This window comes from Aphis gossypii, chromosome X, assembly GCF_020184175.1.
Source record: "Aphis gossypii isolate Hap1 chromosome X, ASM2018417v2, whole genome shotgun sequence".
NCBI lineage: Eukaryota > Metazoa > Arthropoda > Insecta > Hemiptera > Aphididae > Aphis > Aphis gossypii.
The window spans coordinates 7,074,890-7,092,697 of NC_065533.1; the positions used below are offsets into that span (position 1 = coordinate 7,074,890).

The 17,808-nt window shown below is 26.9% G+C and overlaps 1 protein-coding gene across 1 annotated transcript in view; it reads left to right on the forward strand.

Moving 5' to 3' along the window:
- Positions 1-17,808, forward strand: part of LOC114132094 (dynein axonemal heavy chain 2) — a 29,723-nt gene extending 11,915 nt beyond the window's left edge. Inside the window, exons 19-65 of the mRNA XM_050207450.1 lie at positions 33-275; positions 1,163-1,293; positions 1,608-1,906; positions 1,978-2,101; positions 2,170-2,321; positions 2,382-2,493; positions 2,554-2,692; positions 2,764-2,978; positions 3,053-3,161; positions 3,221-3,348; positions 3,413-3,632; positions 3,737-4,078; positions 4,171-4,643; positions 4,740-5,084; positions 5,458-5,572; positions 5,719-5,855; positions 5,938-6,093; positions 6,160-6,371; positions 6,430-6,618; positions 6,671-6,948; positions 7,098-7,427; positions 7,500-7,609; positions 7,742-7,857; positions 7,937-8,247; positions 8,318-8,586; positions 8,644-8,783; positions 9,658-9,802; positions 10,744-10,776; positions 10,842-10,987; positions 11,049-11,376; positions 11,463-11,627; positions 11,687-11,853; positions 11,941-12,112; positions 12,195-12,774; positions 12,859-13,286; positions 13,420-13,786; positions 13,850-13,996; positions 14,052-14,352; positions 14,409-14,625; positions 14,697-14,888; positions 15,000-15,184; positions 16,065-16,398; positions 16,714-16,864; positions 16,938-17,092; positions 17,162-17,251; positions 17,340-17,487; positions 17,558-17,808. Of these exons, the coding sequence (XP_050063407.1) occupies positions 33-275; positions 1,163-1,293; positions 1,608-1,906; positions 1,978-2,101; positions 2,170-2,321; positions 2,382-2,493; positions 2,554-2,692; positions 2,764-2,978; positions 3,053-3,161; positions 3,221-3,348; positions 3,413-3,632; positions 3,737-4,078; positions 4,171-4,643; positions 4,740-5,084; positions 5,458-5,572; positions 5,719-5,855; positions 5,938-6,093; positions 6,160-6,371; positions 6,430-6,618; positions 6,671-6,948; positions 7,098-7,427; positions 7,500-7,609; positions 7,742-7,857; positions 7,937-8,247; positions 8,318-8,586; positions 8,644-8,783; positions 9,658-9,802; positions 10,744-10,776; positions 10,842-10,987; positions 11,049-11,376; positions 11,463-11,627; positions 11,687-11,853; positions 11,941-12,112; positions 12,195-12,774; positions 12,859-13,286; positions 13,420-13,786; positions 13,850-13,996; positions 14,052-14,352; positions 14,409-14,625; positions 14,697-14,888; positions 15,000-15,184; positions 16,065-16,398; positions 16,714-16,864; positions 16,938-17,092; positions 17,162-17,251; positions 17,340-17,487; positions 17,558-17,709 (9,998 nt within the window). The 3' untranslated portion in view covers positions 17,710-17,808. The remainder of the gene's footprint in view (positions 1-32; positions 276-1,162; positions 1,294-1,607; positions 1,907-1,977; positions 2,102-2,169; positions 2,322-2,381; positions 2,494-2,553; positions 2,693-2,763; positions 2,979-3,052; positions 3,162-3,220; positions 3,349-3,412; positions 3,633-3,736; positions 4,079-4,170; positions 4,644-4,739; positions 5,085-5,457; positions 5,573-5,718; positions 5,856-5,937; positions 6,094-6,159; positions 6,372-6,429; positions 6,619-6,670; positions 6,949-7,097; positions 7,428-7,499; positions 7,610-7,741; positions 7,858-7,936; positions 8,248-8,317; positions 8,587-8,643; positions 8,784-9,657; positions 9,803-10,743; positions 10,777-10,841; positions 10,988-11,048; positions 11,377-11,462; positions 11,628-11,686; positions 11,854-11,940; positions 12,113-12,194; positions 12,775-12,858; positions 13,287-13,419; positions 13,787-13,849; positions 13,997-14,051; positions 14,353-14,408; positions 14,626-14,696; positions 14,889-14,999; positions 15,185-16,064; positions 16,399-16,713; positions 16,865-16,937; positions 17,093-17,161; positions 17,252-17,339; positions 17,488-17,557) is intronic.

Genomic DNA, 17,808 nt, shown 5'->3' on the forward strand with positions numbered 1-17,808 from the left:
AGGAGCGTCTTTATTATAACTACCGTTTATAGACAAACATGAAATACAAATGTCAGATACATTACGCAGCTTGTATGATAATTTGCATAATTCATGGAATAATTATACGATCTTATTGAATGAGGCAGAATTGATGTTAAAAGAGAAACAAGAAGAATTCCATGACATGGTACTAAATGATCAAGAAATCTTCAAACAAAATATTGAAGATTTTAAGAGGATTTGGGAAGAATTTAAAGAAACCGAATCCAAAAATGTAGAGTTAACTTCAAGTGGTTCGTATAATACACTTTTGTCAAAATTAGTTATCTGTCAGATTGTTATTTTTTGTTAAATACCTACATTTATCGTATATTACATATTATGTATTCAAGTATATGTCATATTAATTATAATTATAAAATTCATAAATTTATACTTGGTGAGTACCTACCTAAAAATAATTAAAAATTAAACAGTAAAGTATTGTTAGTTGTCATACTCAGTTTGAGATTTTAAGTGAAAGGATGAATGTATTTTTTTTTTTTTTTATTGGTTTTACTATTGTTAGAGTTTTTTTCATTTATCTTCTTGTTAAATATTTTTTATATTAGAACAAATGCTTAAATATTCAACTTAAAAAGAGCTTATTGGTAGGTAGAAAATTGGATCTATTTTGTAATTATACCTACAACTAGTATTTCACTATTTATATAATTTTTAATATGCTTTAAGTAAAAATTTCAAAGTGCATTTTAAATAATTATGAAAAACATATTACGTACATTTAGAAAATTATTTCTGAGTAAAGAAGTTTGCAAATATAACAAAAGGTTCTTCAAAATTTAATATTACGGTAATAGGTAATAAAAAAAAATTACCTATTTGAATTTCGAGGGTGGACGAAATTCGTCAAAATCATATATTATTTTGTAGATATAAAGGCTGCCCAGTAACCATTAATCCACTTAATTTTTTTTTTATCATATTCAATGAATTATCATTGATTTAAAATTACAGAGACTACTTAATAACGATGTACATTCATATTTAGTAGATAGATCATTCTTAGATTTTTTTTTTAAGTTTATTTTTGTATACCCAAAGATACCTAGTAAATGTCTGTTTCAGACTAAATAGGTTTACATTTAATTTTAATTATTAACTGTATGTTATATTACAGCTGCTTTAGCTCATATGGCTCTAATGGAGGGCAAATATCAACAAATAAAAATTGAAGAAAAACAATTGAAATATAATCTTGCGATATTTAATTTGAAATATGTGAAGCCACCACAACTTAATATTAAAAAAGTGAGATAAATATAATTTTAATATAACAAAACTATAAATAAAATCAATTATTATTATTTTTAATAGATAGATTAATTAAATAAGTCAATTTATTATTTATAAAATAATGACTTAAAATTTGTTAACTTATTATGTTTCAATATTTAAACTTAATTTAATGTTTAAAATTTATTTAAACGATATCATTATGTGTACAATGATAAAATCTTTTATAGGAATAATAATAAATGGAAAAACTATTTAACCGCAATTCATAATAGTTTAAAATTCATTTTTAAATTAAAAATATAATATACTGTGTATACTTCTCTTAGGAAATGATTTTCTTGCGACAAACATTTACAATTGCTTATAATTGGGATATTACTTGGAATAAATATAAATCTGCCAATTTTTGGGAGATCAAAGTATCTGAAATAGAAGTAACTGTACAAAATATTTTCAAAATGCTAACTTCTTCATTAAAATTGCTAAAAGATGAAAGTTGGAAAATGCTAGAAATCAGTCGGGATAGTTTGGACGCTTTTAGGCGTGTTCTACCACTTATTAATGACTTGAAAAATCCAGCAATGCGCAACCGGCACTGGGATGAAGTACGAGAGGCGATGACTAAGTTAGTGATTATTTTAATATTATGAAAAAGTAATAAATCATCAAATTTAAAATTTAATGAAATTCCAATAGATATTTTGATGAAACTGATCCCGGTTTTACTTTGGAATTAATAATGCAAATGCAAATGCAAAAATATGGAAATCAAATTAGTGAAATTTCGAGTAAAGCAACAATGGAACTAAATATAGAAAACGTAAAAGTCTTGCAATATATATTAATTAAATATAATTAACAATATACGATTATTTATATTTCTACTAGGCAATAAAATCAATAGCAGAAACATGGACCAACATGGATTTAAACATAAGTTATTCTAGTGATGAAGATATATATCGTATTGCAGTATCCGAAGAAATATTACAAATGTTGGAAGACCATTTAGTGCAACTATATGGTATGAAAGGATCAAAGTAAACACGTCATTATTTAATAGTTTTTGTATTTTTTATTTAAAAATATTTTTGTTTTAGATACATTTCCATATTTTTCAAGGAAGCCGACTATTGGTCAAAAGGAATTTCCCTCGTCACAGAGGTCTTAGAACTAACACTTTCTATTCAAAGACAATTTTTGTATGCAATGGTACATTAAAAACTCTTAATAATTTATATATTTATTTATTCAAATCTTTTTACATCTTAGAACATATTTAAAGGAGATGATATTCGTATTGAAATTCCAAAAGAAGCTGATGACTTTGATTTATTAACAAAAGAGTGGAAACAGATTACGTATAACATGTTTGTAGACAGTAATCTGTTTAAGGCGACTTGTTCAAAGCGTATGTCTTGTTTATGTGATGCATATTGAAACTTATTAATGTTTATTATTATAAATTAAATTTATACTTAGCTCTACTAAAACAATTGAAAGCCATGAGCGCACGGTTAGAAGATACGCAGAGAGCACTAGAGTTATACATGGAGACAAAACGAAACATCTTTCCTAGGTTTTACTTTATATCCAACGATGACTTATTAGACATACTAGTACATTCAAATAATCCTAAACGTCTACAAACACATTTCAAAAAATGTTTTGACAATATTAACAAATTAGAACTCTCAGTAAGTATCATAATAATTATATTTAATTGTTTCATACTCATGAATCGTGGTATTATTATAAATTAAAATTAAAGGATAATGACACTTCAGCCATAGGAATGTATTCAGCTGATGGAGAATATGTACCTTTCACTAGTAGAGTCAAGTGTAGTGGACCTGTAGAACATTGGCTGAGTACTGTTGGTAAATTTTATAAACTGTTTTAAATTTATTCACAATTAAAATGTCCTATTTAATTATAGAATCAATAATGCGTGAAACTCTTAAGCATAAACTAGTATTTGTACTAGAAGCACTGAAGAAAAACCTTAAGACTCGTGATAAATGGATATTAAAATGGCCGGGACAATTATGTATCACAGCGTCTCAAGTATGTGTAATAACACTTTTTATTTTTGAAATGCTTAGTTTATTGCGCCATAATGATATTTAAGATTCATTGGACAGCCCAATGTACAGTAGCGTTATTACAATCCAAAAATGTTGGAAATAGTAAACCACTAAAAAAACTTCGAAAAAGACAGAAAAAAATGTTATCAAAATTTTCGGATGCTATTCGAGGGGATCTGTCGAAAATAGATCGTTTGAAAATTGTTTCATTGGTCACTATCGAAATACATGCTAGAGATGTAGTCGATCATATGTATACTTCTAGTAATTGAAAAATTGAAATCCATTATACAAATCTAAGATAATCTTTTTGATTAATAATAACTAAGAATCTAACTTATCTGATTTTTTCGTTTAATCGTATTTAGGATGTATGAGCGTGACCGACTTTGAATGGATGTCACAGTTACGATTTTATTGGAATAAAAAAGACAATGAACTAACCATTCGACAAACAAATACTGAACAACAGTATGGATATGAGTATTTGGGTAATTCTGGGAGATTAGTCATCACGCCATTGACAGATAGATGTTACATAACAATGACAACGGCACTAAATTTGTTTCGTGGTGGTAGTCCAAAAGGACCTGCGGGTACAGGAAAAACTGAAACTGTAAAAGATTTAGGGAAAAATTTAGCTTATTATGTCATTGTCATAAATTGCTCGGATGGTTTGGATTATAAGAGCATGGGACGTATGTTTTCTGGTAAATGGACACCACATTTGTATCATGTTACTTATACTCTACCACTAATTTTAGATAATTTATACTGTTTATCTTAATTTTTTTATTAAAAGGGCTTGCACAACAAGGTGCCTGGGGTTGTTTTGATGAATTTAATCGTATAAACATTGAAGTGTTGTCAGTTGTGGCACAACAAATACTGTCTATATATTCTGCACTCGCCGCTCGAAAACAACAATTTACGTTTGAAGGCGCATATATCAATCTCATACATACGTGCGGTATTTTTATAACAATGAATCCTGGATATGCTGGTAGGACAGAGTTACCCGATAATTTAAAGTCAATGTTCCGTGCCATATCCATGATGGTTCCTGACAGCAAACTCATTGCTGAGATTATGTTATTTGGTGAAGGATTTAGAGAAACTAGAGTCTTAGCCAACAAAGTATACATTTTATTTGTGTTGTGCAAACAAAAACTCAGCAAACAAGATCATTACGAATTTGGACTTCGAGGTTTGGTCTCGTTAATAAGATATGCTGGTCAATGTAGACGACAAAATCCATATATGTTAGATGACGAGGTATGAAATTTCTTTGTGTATTAGTTAGTAAATATTTAAGAAATAAATAGATTAACATATAGTCACTAATTTTAATGATTAAATATGTAATTGTAGGTACTATTATTGGCAATGCATAACATGAATTTAGCAAAACTTACAGTAGATGATCTTCCTATATTTTTGGGCATTGCTAAAGATTTATTTCCTACTATCACTCTACCAGAAATTAAAAACGACCTACTAATTCGTGCAATAAAGCAATGTATGGCAAATAAAAATCATCAACCATCAGAAGCTGCTATTGCGAAAATCATTCAGTTGTACGAAACCAAAATTTCTAGACATTCTGTCATGATATTGGGACCCACTGGAGCGGCGAAAACCTCTACATGGAAAACTCTAAAAGAAGCAATGGCACTATTAAAGACAGAAAAAGTTGAACTATATGTATCAGCTACTGTAAGTTTTAAGTATTATTTTGAATAAAAAAAAAAAGTAAAATATGTTATAAATAAACATGGTATGAGTTATTGTAGTATACTTTGTATCATGTAAGAGTATCTACAGCGTTTACTTCTATACAGTTTGCGTAGTGGTGGTAATAGGTAACCGGTCACAACTGAGGTTACTTGTATATGATACAATGTTAGTAGTAAAGTCTTCATAAATTACGATTTAATCAACTTATCATACTAAAATTGCCAAAATAAATTTTTAATTTATAATTTATTTCTTATTTTTTAATAAGCACAATTTTAAGTCAAGTTTCAGCGTTTATGTTAACTATTTATGTATTTTTCTTGTGTTGTACATTGTTTAAATTATTTTATAGGAATATCCTTTGAATCCTAAGGCACTTACTCTAGGTGAACTATACGGAGAATATAATTCTTCTCAAGAATGGATGGATGGCGTATTATCATCTATGATGCGTACAGTTTGTTCAGGTTAACTATTTACATTTTTAAAAATACAAATTTTAAAATCTCAACAATTCAATTATTTATAACAAATTGTATTTAAATGTTTAAAATAACGTTTTCTTGATTCTTTTATTTTATTAAAAAATAAATGTATCATTATTAAATCACAGATACTAGTATTGAACAAAAATGGATACTATTCGATGGTCCAGTTGATGCACTTTGGATAGAAAATATGAATTCGGTAATGGACGACAATAAAGTATTAACGCTTATTAATAGCGAGCGAATTACAATGCCTGAACAGGTAAGTAATTTTAATATATTTTGACGATAAAAATTATATAAAATATACTGGGTAAATACTTAGTATTGGCTGTTTAAATTAGGTATCCCTTCTTTTTGAAGTAGAAGACCTAGCTGCTGCATCTCCAGCAACTGTTTCTAGATGTGGAATAGTGTACAATGATTATAAGGATTTTGGTTGGAAATTATATTTTAAATCATGGATGACCAAATTTGAATATCAACCATATAAAATTAATGTAGGCACCTAGTAAATCACTGATTTAGGTATACATAGTAATCTAATAATAAATAAATATTTTTAGATAGAAAAAAATTTTGATAAATATGTAACTGCAGTGCTTGAATTCAAACAGTTAAACTGCGTTGAAACTGTTCCTTTACCTGAATTGAGTGGTATTGTTACATTATGTACATTACTTGAATGTTTTACATTTAATGATTTGGCTCTTAAAACGCCCACTGGATTAAAACCGGATGAATACGATCACCTTATTAAATTATGGTTTCTTTTTTGGTAATAACTAATACAAATAATTAAAATTTTAAAATATAATTGAAAAATAATTTTACAGCGTGGTTTGGTCAATTTGTGCAGTAGTTAATGAAGACGGCCGTAAAAAAATTGACACTTTTTTTAGAGAAAAAGAAGTAGTATTTCCAATTAGTGATACAGTTTATCACTATTATGTTGATATGAAAACTGCCCAATTTTGTCATTGGGATAATTTTTTGCGTGATAGTTCTTGGATATACAAAACAGAGTATACACCTCATCATTGTTTGTATACATTCGCTTAATAATTTTATTTTCAGATTACCTTTTTTCAAAATTATCGTTCCTACAATTGACACAGTTCGTTACAATTATCTTGTAGAAGCATTTTTAAGCAAAAAACGACCCGTATTATTGGTTGGTCCTGTTGGCACCGGAAAGACGTTAACTGTTCAAAAAGCGCTAGAAGTTATGGATAAAAATAAATTTTTAAATTTAACAATTAATATGTCAGCACAAACTACAGTGCACAATGTTCAGGAAAACATTGAAGGACGATTGGAAAAACGAACAAAGGATACCTACGTTCCTCTATCAAGTACTTCATCATAATAGAATAACATTGAATTAAGTAATACAAATTTAAATTTGTGATGATAATATTATTATATATTATAAGATCTACATTATAGAAATTACATATACTCTTTTAACATGATTTTTTTTCTTAATGATTTTGATATGCAGATAAGACGTTAGTGACGTTTTTGGATGACATGAATATGCCTGAAAAAGAAATTTACGGAGCTCAAGCACCACTAGAATTGATTCGACAATGGATAGACTACGAGTTTTGGTTTGACCGACAGACCCGATTACTGAAGTATGTGAAGAATATGCTTCTGATTGGTGCCATGGGACCACCCGGAAGTGGTAGGAGTACCATTAGTAATAGACTGTTGAGTTGCTTTAGCGTGATAAACTTAACTTTTCCCGAAGAAGCGCAAATATCAAATATTTACATGTCAATGTTAAGCCAACATCTAAAATCATTCGTAGAAAATATACGTAACTTAAGTATGATTTGCATATTAAAATATGTAACACTGTGATAATATAATGATTATGATAACATTTTTTTTACGGCAGGAAACGGATTAACCAATATGACAATTAATCTTTACAAAAATGTAGTAGCTAATTTACTGCCAACGCCTGCAAAAATGCACTATTTATTCAATTTGAGAGATATATCTAAAGTACATCATTCATTGCTTAATATTACATACATATTCTATATTTATTTACTTGATTTATAAATACGCTGAAGATTTTCCCACACATTTTTACGAGTAAAATTCTAGTACTTAATAGGTTATTTAATTTTTTAGGTATTTCAAGGACTGTTGCGCAGTAGTACAGACTGCCAAACAACTGACAATTCAATGTTGCGGCTTTGGTGTAATGAAGTGTTCCGTGTATTTAATGACAAATTAATCGAAGAAAAGTAAATAAACTTGATTATTCCTATGATAATATTTAAGTATTTATAGATGATTTTGTTAATTCTAATAACTACGTAATAGAGATCGAGAATGGTTCTTGGAGCAAATCAATGTTCAACTGGGAAAACATTACGATATGACTTATCGAAGTCTATGCTCGTCAGAACAAGGTTTAATATTCTGTGACTTTTTGAACAAGAATTCACATTATGAAGAAGTTACCGATGAAAAATATTTACGTGAATTTATTGACGAAGCAATAAAAGATTACAATTTAAGCTTTGGAGTTATACCAATGGACCTGGTATTATTTAGGGACGCAATCGACCATATATGTCGCATCGTTAGAGTTATATCCCAACCAAGAGGCTATATAATGCTGGTCGGCATTGGTAAATTGTTTGCAACTATGTCACTTTTTTATTGTTCTACTTTAATAATATAATGAAAACCTTCTTATAGGTGGATCCGGGCGATCTTCACTTTCAAAGGTCGCGAACTGGCTATGTGATTACAAAATGTTTACAATTGAAATAAATAAAACGTATGCGATAGGAGATTTCAGAGAAGACTTGAAACGCCTGTATTTTCAAACAGGAGTAAGGGATCAACCAACATCGTTTTTATTTAATGACACACAAATTGTAAATGAAATGTTTCTGGAGATTATAAATAACATATTAAGTACTGGTGAAGTGCCGCAACTCTACAAGGAAGAAGAGTTTGATGAGGTTAGAATACTTGATTTAAGTCAAAGTACATTTTAAATTTATTTTTACTTTCTTTAGATTAAAGAACAATTATCGAATGCTGCTAAAAAAGAAGGTATTCCAGAAACAACAGATGAAATTTATTTATTCTTTTTAGATCGCGTTAGGGGCAATCTTCACGTTATTTTATGTCTTAGTCCAATTGGAGTCAAGTTTAGGTACGTTTAATTTAGTTTTAAGTTAATTAAAAATAATAATCAAGATTCCATACCGAAATGCAATACATATACATTGTATACAATACTTTTACATACATACAAGTATCGTTTATTGTTATTAATGGAAAACGTGAGCGTCTTGCTTAGATGATATAACGTGATCACTTTATCCAAAAATAAAAAATAAATATTGTTTTCCAAACCCGATGTAAATGTTAGGATTATCTTTGTGCTTTGCTGAGATCCATTTTTAGTTAATGAGTTTATGAGTCACTACTAAACACTAGGGCCAATGGATTCTACAGATTAGACGAGATAAAAATAAAGACGATTAAAATATATTATATAATTATTCTATACAATACTCCGTGTACCTAATTTATATAATACATAATATTGAAAATATTCGATGATTATAGGCACTAGGTACTAAATACAGTTTAAAACTCTTATAATTATTTACTTCTAATATTCATATAATTTAAATAAATAAAAAGTTTGATAAAAATTATTTTATTATTGTTACATATGTACATGTTCATTTTTATATCAATTATAAAATGTAAAACATATTTGTAATTCACTATTTGAACATAATTTCGTATATATTTTCGAAATAAAAGCCGTCTGCGTTCTTTAGTGTGTGATTTGATAGGTACAAGATATACATAGTGTAACATTTTCTTGTTTCTGTAGTACTTATTTTTACCTTATAAATGTTTAGTACCAAATCATGAACAGCCATTAATAACCATATAGGTAATCGAAATTAATATCTTTATTGATATTTTTATTTTTATTTTAAGTTAAATATTTATAAGTAGTCTAAGTTAAATAATTTTACTGACTATTGATTTTTAATTGTAAAACTTAGAACACAGTTACGTCAGTATCCTTCATTGGTAAACTGTACTACAATTGACTGGTTTTTGGATTGGCCTAAGGAAGCTTTACTAGAGGTGGCATTTAACTCTCTTAGTACAATAGAGGTCTTGGAAACTATAACTGGCGCACCCAGAGTAAGAATAAAAATATATAATATTGATCATAAGTATGGATCATGAATAGAAAATAATTTCTTATAAAAAAAATATTAATATAGCTTTTTGTTAAGCTACTACCATCTAAAGTAGACCATTAAAAATGCATAATAAATTATATTTCAATTCCACGTTCAACCAATTATAAAATACAACTTGAAATACAAATTCTTACTTGTATATGTATATGTATTATACATGATAATATACATTTTTCATAATTTTTAAGTCTGTATAAATAATTATTACGATTATAAAACCTACATTTAAGTACATCATTACATTTTAATTTCGTATTATCGATAATTAATTTCAACAATATTTATAAAAAAAAATAAAAACTTTAAATTTTAAATTAGTATACCTACATTGCTCAAAATTAGTTGGTATATTTTCAAAAATCAAAAGTAAAAATTACTAGAATTTTTCAAGAAAATCAATAATGAACAAAACTACTAAAAATAAGAAAAAGTAAATTATTAATCAAAACTTGTCTTTAAATTTTTCTATCTTTCATTTAAAAATAAAAAACGATTGGTACATACATTTTTTTACTAAATATTGTTATTGAAATTTATTTAAACACAAATATTTTACGGAGAATTCAAAAAGCCAATTTTATACTTAATGTGTAGTGTGTACCTAGTTCTAAAAGCTTTTTAACGCTAATAAACACGAATAAACATAATATAGTAGCAATGCACTTTTTAAATTATTGGGTGAAAAGGACAAAATTTTTTTTTTATACTTAACATTATAAGTAGAGAGGGAAACCATCCAACATAAATTAACAATGAAATAAATTAATAAACCTAACTAAGATAACAATAATTAACAACTTCTGGATATACAAATGATATGTCTATAAAACTTGTTTATTTTATCAGTTGTAAAATTTTTAATTTAAATTTATTTTTCAGGTATTTAACGTGGATTCAATATCTTTATCAGAGGTAATATTCATACCAAACTAAATATTATTTCCACAGATAATTTCTTATGTATTTTTATTTCATAGGTTGAGTTGAAAATGAGTATAGCAAATTTATTCGCTACTATTCACCATTCTGTAGTAGAATATTCTAGACTGATGATTTTAGAATTAAAGCGATATACTTACGTTACACCTACAAATTATTTAGAATTAGTAACTGGATATAAAGAGTAACTTAAAAAAAAATAAATCTATATTTTATGTATTAATTAATTAAGTTATTTTAAACAGCACGTTGCGTACCAAACGAATTGAGCTTGCAAGTAAAGCAAATAAATTAAGAAATGGTTTGTTCAAAATAGATGATACTAGTAAAAAAGTAGCTGGAATGACTGTAGATTTAGAAAAAGCTACAAAAATTGTTCAGGCATATACCATGGAATGTGATGAATTTTTAGCAGTTATTTTAAAGCAAACATCAATAGCTGATCAACAAAAAACTGAAGTTGACGAAAAAAATATTACAATCAAAGAAGAAGAGATTGTGTGCCAAGAATTGTATAGATTAGCAATGATTGATCTAGAAAAAGCTTTACCTGCACTAGAAGAAGCTATGGAAGTAAATAATAGTTTAATAAATAACACTAAATTATTATAATTGTTATTTATTAAAATAAATATTATTAATATGTACCAATTATTTAGGCTTTGAATGCTCTTAATAAAAAAGATCTTGCTGAAGTAAAATCTTTTTCAAAACCTCCACATAGAGTAAAATTAGTTTTAGAAGCTGTAATGATATTAAAACAATCTGAACCTAGTTGGACTGAAGCCAAAAGACAATTAGGAGATCCAAATTTCTTAACTCAGGTTTGTTTCTAAATTAAATAATGTTATTAGAATTATATTGTATTAAATGAAATTTTTAGTTGAAAGATTTTGATAAAGATCATGTGACACCAAAAGTGTTAAAAAAAATAAATGCATTTACATCAAATCCAGAGTTTGAACCTGATAAAGTAGGAGCTCAATCAATAGCTGCTAAATCCCTTGCTCAGTGGGTCATTGCAATAGAAAAATATGCTATCATTTACAAGTATGTCATATAATATACAATATTATATTATATGTATGTGTTATATTAAAAAATAGAAATATTGTCTATATTTTTTTCGTATATCAGAATTGTAGCTCCTAAAAAAGAATCTGCCGATGCTGCATTGTCTGATCTTAAGCAAAAGGAAACTGAATTACTTACTGCACAGCAGAAATTATCAGAGATTCAAAAACTTTTATTGAAATTAAAAACTGATTTTGACAAAAAAATGGAAGAAAAAGAACAATTGGTTAAAAAGGTAAATTTATTTTTGATTAAAACGCATATATTAATAAGAAACTAAATATTAATATAAATAAATAATTAATATTAATTTAAAGGCAGATACGTTAAAAAGGAATCTTGATAGAGCAGCTTCATTAATTGAAGGACTATCTGACGAAAAAATACGATGGACGGAAACTGTAAAACAATTAGATATATATTTTGATTACTTACCAGGTGATTGTCTACTGAGTATAGCATTTGTTTCGTATATGGGTCCATTTTTATTTAAGTATAGAGATATACTTTTGAAATTATGGATAAATTCTGTGAAAGATATGAAAATTCCATATAATCCAGCATATGACAATAAAGATTTTTTATCTGATCCGGCTACTATAAGACACTGGAATATTCATGGTTTGCCCAACGATGACTTAAGTACAGAAAATGGGATCATTATCAGCCGTAGCTCGAGATGGCCATTGATTATAGATCCACAATGTCAAGCTTTGAAATGGATAAAGAGCATGGAAACTGAAAATGATTTGAAAACCATTGATTTTTGTTTACCAAATTTTATGAATATTTTAGAAATGGCATTAGAAAATGGAAATCCAACATTATTGCAAATAGCTTCTGAACATCTAGATCCTTCAGTGATGCCAGTTTTATCAAAGTCGATTATAGAAAAAGGTAAATCAATTATCGAATTACTGTCTCTGATATATTTTAAAAGTATAAATAATAATAAATTAACTTATCTTTTAATTTTTTTAGGAAATCAACTTTATATTAAAATGGGTGATAATATGTTACCATATAACGATAATTTTAGATTTTTTATAACAACAAAATTAAGAAATCCGTATTATCCCCCTGAAATTTTTACACGAACCACGGTGGTTAATTTTGCAATTAAAGAAGAAGGTCTTGAAGACCAACTTTTAGATGTTGTGATCAGAATGGAAAAACCAGAATTAAAAATACTTAAAGATAATTTGATAATCAATATTGATAAAGGTAAAAAGACACTGGTTGAACTGGAAGATGAATTACTTAGACTTCTAAATGAGATTGAAGGATCACTATTAGAAAACGATGAACTTTTCCATACATTGGCTTCTTCAAAAATTACATCAGTAACAGTCAATGAACAACTTGAAACCTCATTTTCAACTCAGATTGATATTGATGTTGCTCGAGAGGTATAATTTAAAACTTATTTTAAACTGAATAAAATAAAATAAGTCATATAAGTAATAACTAGTTAGTAGTTATTCATATTATTTAAAATCTTATTGACTTAAAAATTAATTTTAGTTTATGTTTATTTTATAGGGTTATAGAAGTTGCGCTAAACGAGCATCTATTTTATTTTTTGTTCTTAACGAACTCAATCAAATTGATCCTATGTATCAATTTTCATTAGATGCATATATGAATCTATTTGAGAATTCCATAAGAAAAAGTGAAAAAAGTGAAAGACTCTTTGAAAGATTAAATCATCTGAATTCTTACCACACATATGCCGTTTATAAGAATACTTGTCGAGGACTGTTTGAAGTTCACAAACTATTATTTTCATTTCAAATAATTATAAGCTTATTAATGGCAGATGACTTAATACCTACATATGAAATGGAATTTCTTTTAAAGGGTGGTATAGTAGTTAATAAAGTAGAACAGGCAGAAAATCCTTGTCCATGTATGTCTAAAATTATGTAAACTTAAAAACAAAAACAAAATATATTTTTATTTTATTTTTAAGCTTGGTTGTCATCAACCAATTGGGATAATATTTCCGAATTAAATAAATTACCGGGTTTTCTTGGAGTAGAAAAATCTTTTGAACAGTTCTCTCGAGAATGGAAACAATGGTATATGTCTTCGAATCCGGAATCATTAAATCTTATTCGTAAATATTAATTAAATGTAGATGTATCAGTCAAAACTAATATTATATCCAATAGGGAATTGGAATGACAACACTAATTCATTTCAAAAAATGTTATTCGTGAGATCTTTGAGATTAGACAGATTATCATTTGCAATAACAAATTTTATTGCTAGTAAACTTGGTACTAGGTTCATAGAACCACCAGTTATGGATGTTAAGAGTGCACTGGAAGATTCGAGTTGCAAAACACCATTGATATTTTTGTTATCTCCCGGTGTAGATCCAACTAACACATTAGTTGCTTTGGCTACAAGTAGCAAAGTAACTTATGAATCTCTATCTCTGGGTCAAGGACAATCATTAGTTGCAACACAGTAATATGACTTAGAATCAAAACTTAATTTGTAATAATTTCTGTATTTTTTAATAGATTAATTGAAGAAGGTCAAGAATTCGGTAAGTGGATATTTCTCGCCAATTGTCATCTTTCTCTGTCATGGATGCCACAGTTAGATAAAATAGTTGATGTAATGCAAGATGGTAAATCTCACCCAGATTTCAGACTGTGGCTAAGTTCAAATCCTAATCCCGATTTTCCTATAGCGCTACTACAAAGCGCAATAAAAATGACAACCGAACCACCAAAAGTAATTGATATCAATTTCAAAATAACAATAATAATTATAATAATTTCATATTAAATATATATTATACTCAGGGATTAAAAGCAAATATGAAACGTTTATACCAGAATTTAACTGATGAACAATTTGAAAAATGCAATTCACAAGAAAAATACAAAAAATTAATATTTTCCCTTTGCTTTTTTCATTCAATATTAATTGAAAGAAAAAAATTTCAGAATCTTGGATGGAACGTGATTTATAGCTTCAGTGATTCCGATTTTGAAGTAAATAATTTATACTAAATTTTATAATAATACTTATATATTTTTAATATTTTATTGACTTATAAATAACATTAATGTAATTAAGTATATTTAAAAAAAAATTTTTTACAGGTATCAGAAAATTTACTATCCATATATTTAGATGAATATGAAGAAACTCCTTGGAAAGCTTTAAAATATTTGATTGCTGGAATTTGTTATGGTGGTCATGTCACTGATAACATGGACAGAAGACTTTTAGATACTTACATTGCTCAATATTTTAATGAAGATGCAATCAACATACCCCATTTCAAGTATAGTACACCAATAATTTTATTTTATTTTTCCAAGTATAAACAAATACATTCAAATAAATATTAATTATAAAGATATGATCATTATTTTCAATGAATACATACCGAAAAAATATTATTAGTTATTAAAAACAATGTTTAGCATTCTATCATAAACGTTTTATCTGTAAATACCTATGTTCCATAATTATTTTGGCAGTCATATGCTACTTTGAATTTATATAATATGTACATTCTACATGAATTATAATTTTAAAAAAACTCGCTTAGAAATGGTGATAAAACTACAAAATTATAAACCAAAAATGTAATAATATGTAAATAATAAACACTATTAACTATTAAAACATCGCTGTTGTAATATATATTTAATTTTTTTATTTATTATTATTACATTTTTTATAAGTTGAAATTTATTCAAAAACTTTTTGATTATGAACTTTTATTCAATATTTTCAAACCTATAATTTTCATTACATTATATGTTATAATTTTAATTATTGAAACTATGTCAATTTTTTAGTTTATTTGTTTTTTGAATGATAAACAACAACTTTTCATGTACACCTATATTTTTTTTTATTAATCGTGTTTTAAATTTAAATAACAACTGACATGATTTGACAGTGGACAAATTCTAAATTATATTCTCTCCTAATTATGAGGTTATTAGAAAAAAAAAATAGTTATCCGATATATAAAATAATATGTTCAGAATACCTGTCCATTATTTTAAAACATTTCTTAAAAATAGATGATGCTTACATAATATCATTAAAGAACATTTAATTCTAAAACTTAAAAAATACTTAAGAAGTCATGACATCCTTTTTAAACTATAAATAAAAATTGTAATCAATTATTCTTATGGTTTATTAAGGTTATCTTCATTATCAAGTTATTATATCCCAAGAGATGGTGATTTACAAATGTACAGGAGTTACATTGATACATTGCCAATTGTAGATAGTCCCGAAATATTTGGACAACATGGTAATGCTGAAATGGCTTCTTTGATGGGAGAAAATCGTTCAATATGCGATGCCCTCATGATTTTACAAGGACAATCATCAACAGTAGCTGAAGAAAATATAGAAGGCAAAGTTTTAGATTTATCTTCCAAAATTCTAAAAAAACTACCTGATCTGATTGATTATGCTACTACCGCGAAAAACATTAAAAGAAATCCCTTGGATATTGTACTGTTACAAGAGGTATTCGTTTTAGTCATAATAAATCATTATTTGTTAACAAAAAGATAAACGCAAATTAAATTAAGAGGACGTCGTATTTAAATAAATAAATATATATACATATATATTATGTAGATAAATTTAAAATTTTCATAATGATGTCCATTGTTAACCGCTACCTTATGATGGTGACAACATGTTGTAATAAAATGTCCTCTTAAAATTATAACTATTAATCAAAATAAAAAAATGTTATGTTTTTATGTACGACAGATTTCAATTGAATCAAGTAATAAATGAAATTATATTATATACTTAATATTATTGTTCTTTTAGGTACAACGTTATAATAGTTTATTAAGTGATATTAAAATATCATTAATCGGCCTAATGAAAGGCATCAAGGGGCTAGCAATAATGTCATCTGACCTTGAAAAGATATTCCAGTGTATAAACGAAGGTAGAGTTCCTGGTCAATGGCTCAAAAGTAATGAAAAATGACGATACTTACAATTAATATATTGTTTATTACTATAAACATTAAAAAAATGCACTTTTAGCATATCCGTCTTTATTGTCTCTGGGACCCTGGACTGAAGATTTAATAGAAAGAATCAATCATTTTAAAACTTGGGCAAACAAAACTCATCCACCTATTTTATTTTGGCTGGGAGCTTATACTTACCCAATTACTTTTTTGACAGCTGTATTGCAGGTAACTATTTATTGTTTTTATTATTATTAACAATAATTATTATTTATGTATGTATAAAAAATAATTTAGATTCATTCACGAAGTTCAAATATAGCAATAGATTTACTAAATTGGGAATTTATTCCAATACAACCAGAAAAAGAATCACTACCTCCAAAAGTAAATATAGATATAAAATAATACATTTGTATTATTGTATTATTTCAACAACTATTTTACACAATTATGATATTTAAAACTATTCTAGGAAGGAGCTTACGTACGAAATCTTTATTTAGAAGGGGCTGATTGGAATTTTAAAAAATCGTGTTTGTGTGAATCAGTACCATTAAAGTTTATATCCAATTTGCCAGTTATACATTTTAAACCCATAGAAAATGCAAGAATATCAAAAAGTATCTAATGATTAAGTATTCATATTCTTTTAATGTACATAATTTACTTAATATATTTACCCATTTTTAGATTTCTACCAATGTCCAATATATTATTATCCCTTACGATGTGGTGAAGGAAAAGAATCTTTTATAATCATGATGTATCTTGATAGCGGAACGGAATCCCCAGATTATTGGATTAAACGAGCTACAGCTGTACTTCTTAGTTTATCAGACTAAACAAAACATCATTAAAATATTCAACTTTATTTATATTTATACAATATTTACTACTTATTTATAGTATTAATAATTCTATGTGATGAATTAAATAAATAA